This window comes from Pelmatolapia mariae, linkage group LG14 (genome assembly GCF_036321145.2).
Source record: "Pelmatolapia mariae isolate MD_Pm_ZW linkage group LG14, Pm_UMD_F_2, whole genome shotgun sequence".
Classification (NCBI taxonomy): domain Eukaryota; kingdom Metazoa; phylum Chordata; class Actinopteri; order Cichliformes; family Cichlidae; genus Pelmatolapia; species Pelmatolapia mariae.
In genome coordinates, this window is record NC_086239.1 from 34,102,210 (window position 1) to 34,111,154 (window position 8,945).

The 8,945-nt window shown below is 38.7% G+C and overlaps 1 protein-coding gene across 1 annotated transcript; it reads left to right on the top strand.

The window, feature by feature from the left end:
- Positions 1-2,192: 2,192 nt before the first annotated feature.
- On the top strand, positions 2,193-8,861 carry LOC134641452 (galectin-4-like). The gene is made up of 17 exons (XM_063493879.1): positions 2,193-2,234; positions 4,498-4,586; positions 4,887-5,091; positions 5,317-5,430; positions 6,354-6,377; positions 6,467-6,493; positions 6,609-6,644; positions 6,895-6,943; positions 7,042-7,067; positions 7,182-7,217; positions 7,324-7,353; positions 7,469-7,504; positions 7,660-7,686; positions 7,786-7,815; positions 8,238-8,326; positions 8,417-8,582; positions 8,715-8,861. The coding sequence occupies exons 1-17, from the start codon at positions 2,193-2,195 to the stop codon at positions 8,859-8,861; spliced, it is 1,173 nt and encodes a 390-aa protein (XP_063349949.1).
- The last annotated feature ends 84 nt before the right edge of the window (positions 8,862-8,945 follow it).

Sequence of the window (8,945 nt, forward strand, 5' to 3'; positions counted from 1 at the left end):
GGTTACATATAACATACTATTTTATATAGTTTTATATACAAGTACCTTTGATGTATACAACTAAGAAACACAGCACCTCACTGACATTTTTTGTTATCTTGAAATGTGTACCAGATTATTGTCAAGGCCATTCCAATGACAAAATGATAAACTAAAGTAAATACAGAAAAAATAAGTGCATACTGTTGTGTCTTTCTCTTGTATTCTGCTATGTACAGCGCCAAACGCTGTCGCTGTAGAAAATCCTCAGACTCCTGAGTTATAGCAAGGATGTATACATTACGTGAATCAGGACATGCACATGTAACAACTGTCAGTGAGGAAAGACTTGCTTTCTTAACACTATGACTCGCTCAGTGTACTTGAACTGCAATTTATTTATTTATTTTTAAAGATGTATATTGGGAATACGTCTTTAGATGGAAAGCCAACAGATGCACAACTTCCTCCACGGAGTTCGTGTTTTGACACTTCTGACAATTTTAAGGCTAATGAAAAATAGGGTCAACTTAAGGCAACCAAGCTAGGCATTCTTAACCTCTTCATAAACTTTCTTATTGTAGGTATTAATACAACCTTAAAAACAACAGGTTTTCTGATCACATAATTCACCTCGTGTAAAACAGGCTCTGCTGCTTCTTTCTTCCAAAAATGAATGAAGTTTCTTCTTATATAATTGTTTCCTTGGGTGTGACAGGTCCTCCATACAAGTGCTGACTCACTGTAAAGTTCAAGCTTTCGGGTTTAGTCTGGCAGTGTCTGAGCTGGTTTTACGAAGATTTTTTTTTTATTTTTTATTTTTAGCTTAATTACTCTTTTGCATTCAGGTGGTTGAACAGAAATGGTGTGTTTGTTAGTAATTAATTTCTCTGATTCTGCTGCAGTGTGTGTGGGCATGTAGCATGGAATCTAGATCTCTTCACCCTCTTATTGATAAGAGTGTCCCCAACTGCTACAGCAAATGAAATTTTACATTCACTTGGCTCTGGATAGTGTAATAAAACTTCATAAGACAAGGTTGGCTTATAAGGTGTTTTTTCAACCCGTCATCTTATAAGAAAGGGGTTGAAAATAAAATATCAGTCCTTCATGTCCTTGGAATGAATTTGGCTACTTGTTTATGAGTATGTCTGTGCAAACTATATATAGAGAGCCACATAAGGTTTCTTCTTGCTGTTAGAAAGAATCAGCGACGGGCTGGATTTTGTTCTTTGTACTTGTACTGGGATAGCACACTTTGGCAATGACCAGTCTTGTCATTTTTAAGAGTGAGGGTGTCACTGCCAGGGCATTTTCTTGGATCCATTCCTGTCCTCGAGCAGCTCAACAGTTGGAGTGCGATTGGGAGTGGAGTGGCATGATGACTGTAGAGGCAATGTGGCTGTGGAGGATGATACTGGCATGTCCAGGCTCTCCATGGAGTCAGAAAGGGTTCGGTTGGTTTCGTGCTGTGGACAGAGGACATAACGGTTGGGGTGGTGGACCGCCACTGTGGTCACAGACTCCAGGCCTTTCAAGCAGAGAGGGGATGAGCGTCCAGTGGGGTCACGACCACCAACGGCTCCGAGCTCCATGGAGGACTCGTCCATGTTCACGTATAGAATCTCATCTGGATCTTGTGGGTCTGGCAGATCCTCAAGGGCTTTTTCTAGCTCACAGCGCAGTGACTCGAATGATGGACGATCTTTTGGGCTCAGCAGCCAGCAGGAGAACATCAGGGAATAGCTGGTTTCTGTGTGTAGCAGAGGTAATTTCTTCCTACATAGATCTCTACTTTATTTAAAAAGGCTTTTTGCACACATAACTACAAAGCACTCTATAAAAAAAATCATTTTACATTATGTATTGAGTATGAATTTAATCAGGTCTACCACGAAGACTTGAAAAATAGAATGAATCACCATCCTGTAGAATGGATACTCATTGCTCAATCATTTTGGTTTTTCCTTGCACAGCTGCACACAAACGCATTCTCGTTTTTTTTTCACTCAAGTGCCACTCCTCTGCTGGGGCAAAGGTTATTTGAATCAGGTTCTTCCAAAACAAACAGTGATGCAGGGCTGGGTGTGGTACCCTGATCTACTCCTCCCTCACTGCTTGTATAAAATAAGGCGTCTGGGTGGTATTAGTGCTTGATCACAGGGAGTTATTCTCCTGCTTTGTTCTGCTCGCCCATCTTACTGACTGCAGCCATGTTTGTTTCTCCTCCTGGCTATCAGCCAATCTATAGCCCGGTAAGTATCTGCACGCACTGATACCCACAAAAATATATGTTTTTTTTCTATTAGGTCTTAAACAAGCTTCATTGTTTTTGTTCTGTTAATAACAATAATAATATTTGAGCCTGTGGCACTGTGTGAATTTTATGCTGAGAAGATGTAATAAATTGTCTTTAGGTTCTTATAGTTTCATTACCATTTCAGGAATTCTCAAATTAATGAACTGAAAACTGAAATCACTGAACATACTTTGTTAGAGAATTAAGATAATATCACAGTGGAGGGTCGGCTGTTTTTGTAAGGAGAAACCAAAAAAGTGACACCACAAAGCAGTTCAGAGGAATCAAAAATTATAGCAAAGGCTTAGTATTTTTAGTTGGATCTTCTTTTTAGTTATTCACTTTTCTCCAGTGGTTCCCAAAGAATAACACATTTAAAGTGAGGGACATTAATGAAGGCACAAGATTAGGAAAGGTTGCAATGCTTAGAACAGGAGAAGTAAACAAAGTTCTATTTGACCATAGTACTGGTCACGGCTACTAGTAGAAGGATAGGCTAACAATCTGACAGATAATGAAGTGTAGGTCTGGATATATAGCTAAATTCAATTCAGTTGTATTTATTATAGTACCAAATCATGACAGCTGTCGCCCAGCCAGGCCTCAACAATCAGATAGCCCTCTGTGATCAAGCACTTGGGAAGGATAAACTTCTTTTTAACAGGGATAAACCTCCAGCAGAACCAGGCTCAGGGACAGGCACAGATGGATATAGATGGGGCAAAACAGTCACTGAAAGTGAATCAGAGATGAATAGTAATCCTTGCTTTTATTTAAGCAGTATGGAAATATTAGTTGCTGAGAGGGACTGGAAAGAGAGACCATATTTATCTGATAGTAGCAATTTAAAATCTTTCTCCTCACCTACAAGGTACCATATCAACCCAATAGATCCCTTTGCTCTCAGACGGCAGACTTACTTGTGATTTCTAGGGTATTTCAAGCCCCTCGTTTGTGGAGACAAGTGTTGTGCCAAGGTAGGTATGCCCGACAGAATTTGTTTCCCCTGCATTGGGAGGATTTGCTGGGCAGGGAGAGTGGATCCAATTGATTACGCCCGAATTAGATCCAACCAGACATGGAAGAAATGAGCTTTTTTAGTGAAAACTTGAAAAACGAGTGTCGTTACATTACCGTTCAGTTTGAATGTTACAACAGAAAATTATATATTTATTGTTCTCACGTGTTATCGAATGGGATTATTTCAATAAACTGGCAGATAACTGACCGATTATTATTTGTATCCTCCTGTAACTTTACTGTATAAAGAGCTAAAAGCTCCAATATTTCAGGAGTCATTATAAGAAGTGTTTCTGAACTAAAAATCAAGAATTTGGGATACCGTTTGTCTGTGATTTGGACATGGGGAACAAACTGTGGCAGGATCAGCCTGATGTTATTTGTGTCCCACCGTAACTTTACTGTACAAAGAGCCAACATCTCCAAAATTTCAGGAGTAGTTAGTCATTATAAGAATTTTTTTGAACTAAAAATCAAGAATGTGGAAGCGCAAGATGTGTCCCGCGAACTGAAATGGACATTGAGCAACAATGGTGGCTATGGGGAAAACGCCAGCTCTTTGTAGCACCTTTTCGTTTGTTATCTCAATATGTGATTTTTAATATTTGGGGGCCACGTGCTAGGTAAGGTAATGTCTTTTTAAGTAATGATTTAATCACGGCCACCTTAAAGGCCTGTGTACATGGCATCTTAACAGAGACAGACTGATCATATTCAAGACTTGTCCACTGTGGTGTATACAGAGTCAAAAGTACAAAAATTGTGTATTTGTCCCAGCATTATGGAGGACAGTGTATATAGTGTATGAACTGAATGTGTTTTGTCATGCCCAGTAACACAGAGAGAGAGAGGCCAAACTGGGAGAGTAAGAACTGTTGCGAAATAAGATAAACACTAGATAGATTCACAATGCTGTCCATACTGCCCAGGCTTTTGTATTAAATATTGAAATGCTGGGCCTCTTTTGGCTTCAAAAATGATTTCACTGAAACAAATAAAACAACAGATTTGGTACAAACCAAATAGTTTGGAAATGCCTGATTAATATTTACTAGAGTACTGTAATTAAGCACTGCAAAGTAATTTGATTTAGCTGATTTAATCATAACACGACTGACATTTGTAAGTGCACTTCATAGCCTTGCATACAACACAGTGTTGCTGTGTTATAGTTACTTAATATTTTGTCCATGGTACAGAACATACCCTATCTAGGGCCTATTTATGGAGGGCTGAGGGAAGGGATGTCCATCTATATCCAGGGGACCATTCCTAAGCACATAACCAGGTGAGTGGAAGACATAAACTTGTGACACTGTACACTTTGCAAGAAATTTATTATAGTTAATAGCTGTTAAATATATTTTGTCCATTCTCAAGGTGGTTATCATTAGTTATAAGGGGCTGGACAGCGTCAACGCGTTAACGTGCTAACCGCGCTAATAAGGTGAAACCATCCAGCCCCACGCACCAGGGGATCCACGGTAACTCGTTAACGGAGATTTCCCGCGTTAATGCAGTTATGGCGTGAACGTCATTTTAACGAGATTAACGCTGACAGCACTACTTTCTTTCTTTTCATTGGCAGGTTCTTTATCAACCTGATTTGTGGAGAATATGAATCCAGCGACATTGCCCTACACTTCAACCCTCGATTTGATGGCTGGGACAAGGTGGTCTTCAACACCTGTCAGAATGGATCCTGGGGGTCAGAGGAGAAGATTCACAGGATGCCTTTTCGAAAAGGAGAGCATTTTGAAATGGTCTTCATTGTTAATTTTCAGGGCTATCAGGTCAGGCAAAACTGTTGTACAGACAATGCAAACCATTTCTAGTCTACTTTATCCTGATTTTAGTATTTAAAAGCTGTAATAAAAGACTCAATAAATGGTTTATACTCACTATAATATAATTATAAGGTATTAGTTATAGTCAGTCCGTTATATTATTACCACTTATGCTTCTTTTACTTCTGTATTGATTTAATCCAACACCAATATGACATTATTCTGTTGCAGATTAAAGTAAATGGGATGGATTTCCATATTTTTCAACACCGCATCCCTATGGAGCAAGTTCGTGGGCTGCAGATTGCAGGAGATGTTTCCATCCAGATGATTAATTTTATTGGGGTGAGACCTCAGCTCTGTGAATCTTCCGCATTGATGCTTCGGGCTTTGCTGGGGAAAATAAATTAAGCCAAAATTATCAAAAGTTTACATTTAACAAGTCTGGCAGCTGTTGGCTAACGATTTCTGCTTATGTGCCCATGTAACCGGTTTCTGCTGCAACAGTTCGGCCCAAACAGACTCCTCGACTCTGTGTTGTGTTGTGTTTTTAAGAAGACAAAGAGTCTGTGATCGATCGTTGCCGCTATATTTCCTGAATGGAAACAACGGTGTTGTATCAGTGCAAAGGGCTCGCCACACACCACTCCGCACAGCACACTACGGCAGAACATCCCATTAGCATTCCGCTTTAGCATACAGTTTTACACAATAATAAACAAATGAAAAGTACATAAAACTGGTGTTGGACATGTGTCCACTAAGCACTTTTTACACTCGGTGCCCATTAGTTAATCAAACATGTTTTATGGTCGTAGTACATGGCTACGGCAGACTGGCAGCGATTACTGCAGCCAGCCTCACCTAACCAGCCACACCGAGAGGGGGCGCTGTTTCCCCATTACACTGACATTTGTGGCAAGTGGAATAATACCACATAAACACTGTTACACCCAATAGGGCATGCATAGGTATCATGAAGGAATGGGAATAATTAAAACAGTACATGTTGCATCATATTCAGACAAATCATTTTTCTTTCATGTTTTGCTGGGTTTAAAAGTCATCTCTTTACAAATGTGAAATTAGCAGATGAATAAATATGTTTGTATGAATGAATGAATAAGTATGTTTCTATCAATATGCCAGATTTCTCCTTGTATTTCAAACAACACAATCTTCTGTGTTTAATCATTATTATGGTCAACAACACTTACTTTGTGAAGATTTTGTTTTTAATTCATTTTTTCCCTATTTGATCTTTTTAGGGTGGAATGGGAGGAGGAATGGGAGTGAGTATATATATATGAAATATCAAAATGATACAAATTAATTTACCACAGCTTTTTCATGATTACAATCATTCCCTGCTTTTCAACAGGGAGGATATCCAGGAGGTGGCATGGGGGTATGTTACTTTTGCTGAGATATGTTTTGCATTCTGTTTCTTTAAATATTACTGTAGTGAAATACAGTGTGCATATATTTAATTTGAACTGCACCGTGCTTCTTCTGACATCCAGGGAGGTTACCCAGGTGGCATGGGAGGAGGAATGGGAGTAAGTCTACTGAGTAACTGAACATTTGCTTTTGATAAGATCGCTGTAATTTTTCAAGTGCCACGTTAGATTTCATATTATTCAACATTCATATTTGAACTTTTCAGCCAGGAGGATATCCAGGAGGTGGCATGGGGGTATGTTACTTTTGCTGAGATATGTTTTGGATTGTTTCTTTAAATATTACTGTAGTGAGATAAAGTGTGCATATATTTAATTTGAACTGCACCGTGCTTCTTTTGACATCCAGGGAGGTTACCCAGGTGGCATGGGAGGAGGAATGGGAGTAAGTGTACTGAGTAACTGAACATTTGCTTTTGATAAGATCACTGTAATTTTTTAAGTGCCACATTAGTACACAAATGATAAAACAAACATATTTGAATTTTTCAGCCAGGAGGATATCCATTAGGTGGCATGGGGGTATGTTACTTTTGCTGAAGCATGTTTTGAATTCAGATTCTTTAAATATTACTGGAGCTGTAGTGAGAGGAAGTCTGCACATTTGAACTGCACTGTGTTTCTTTTGACATCCAGGGAGGTTACCCAGGTGGCATGGGAGGAGGAATGGGAGTAAGTATATTGATTATTGTATATTTACTTTTGACAAGACCACTGTAAGTTTTCAAATAACATGCTAGTACACACATCATTAAACAAACATGTTTGAACATTTCAGCCAGGAGGATATCCAGGAGGTGACATGGGGGTAAAAAAAACAAAACTTTTATTCCTCAGATTTATATTTGCTATATTATAAAATGTAGGTCACACATATGTAACAGAATAAAGTAATTTTAAAACTTCTGATTGATTCCTTGCAGGATGGATATCCAGGAGGCATGGGAGGTGGAATGGGGGTATTGAATTATGTTATAACTTAAATAATCTGTGCAAGCTGAATTTTTATGACAAAAATCTGAATGAATTAAAATTTTCCTTCTTTTGTCTTTTTTTTGTATCTTTCATTTTTATTTTGTTTTTTTATTTCTTTCTGTTGTTATTATTATTTAAGGGCGCCTTTCCAGGCTCAAATCTGCCGGTGAGAACATTGCACAAAAAATCGTCATGTTCTTTTTATACATAGTTCATATATATTCACATTTGCTAAACCTACTCATATTTTCTATCTACTAATCAGGGTATGAGTGGGCAGCCAGTCTACAACCCTGTAAGTAAAATTTGCACAACACTCAACTTTCAGTCCAGTCACTGACTCCACGGGTATTATTTTGAAAGATTAAATCTGAAAATATGAGGTGAATTTAGTCAAATGAAGATAATTTGTTTAGAGAACATAAACAAGATGAGCTCACATGCTGAACTTTGTTTAATGAAAATGTTCATTTTTACCTTTTCTATTATTATGACTAAGAAAAACGTGGGTTGTGAAGCTTGAACTTTTGTTGGTTTCTGAAATGATGCATAACAAAGAAAGTTTGACCATCATTGAATTTGTCAAACAAGACTTCAATCCCATTAGACACCAGACTGTAACCTTTAGGACACCATCAATAGGTTTTGTACACCTCTTATAAGGCCACCTGTGTTACTGTGTAATACTCATATAAGATATCTCATTTTGTATTTAAGCTTGTGCCCTACTCCAACATGATCCCAGGAGGGATGTTCCCTAAGAGGACCATCGTCATCAGAGGCATGGTTCCCTATGGAGCACACAAGTGTGTGATTTTAAGACTACTTGCCGAAATCTCTAGTGCAGTACTAAAGTGGTAACATGAATGTTTAACGCTCATGGATGTGCGTTTCAGATTAAGCATCAAGTTTTTGGTGAGCAGATCTCGAGATGTCGCTTTCCACATTCATCCGAGATTCAGGGAAGGAATTGTTCTAAGAAACAGTATGATTGGAGGAAACTGGGGTCAGGAGGAGAGAGAAATGAGCATGAATCCATTTATGGAGGGCCAGTACTTTGATGTAAGTACCATCAGTCATGCAGTCGTAATATCAAGTCCTTATGATGAATTTTAGAAGCAAATTTTAATGTGATTTTGGCAAATTCTAGATAACTTTGTGTGTCAGCATTCAAAAGTTTTCTCTGTCCCTCAGATGTCAATCCGTTGTGGGAACCAGAGGTTTAAGGTGTTTGTGAACGGGCAGCACCTGTTTGACTTTTTCCATCGCTGGCAGTCCTTCAATGAGATCGACATGCTGGAGATAGAAGGCGATGTGCAGATCTCCTACATCCACTTCTGATACCCCCCCCCCCTCCCCCTCCCAAAAAAAGAACTAATTTTGTGCAACTTTCAAAACTGTCATCCTCAGAGTTGCTTATCTCAG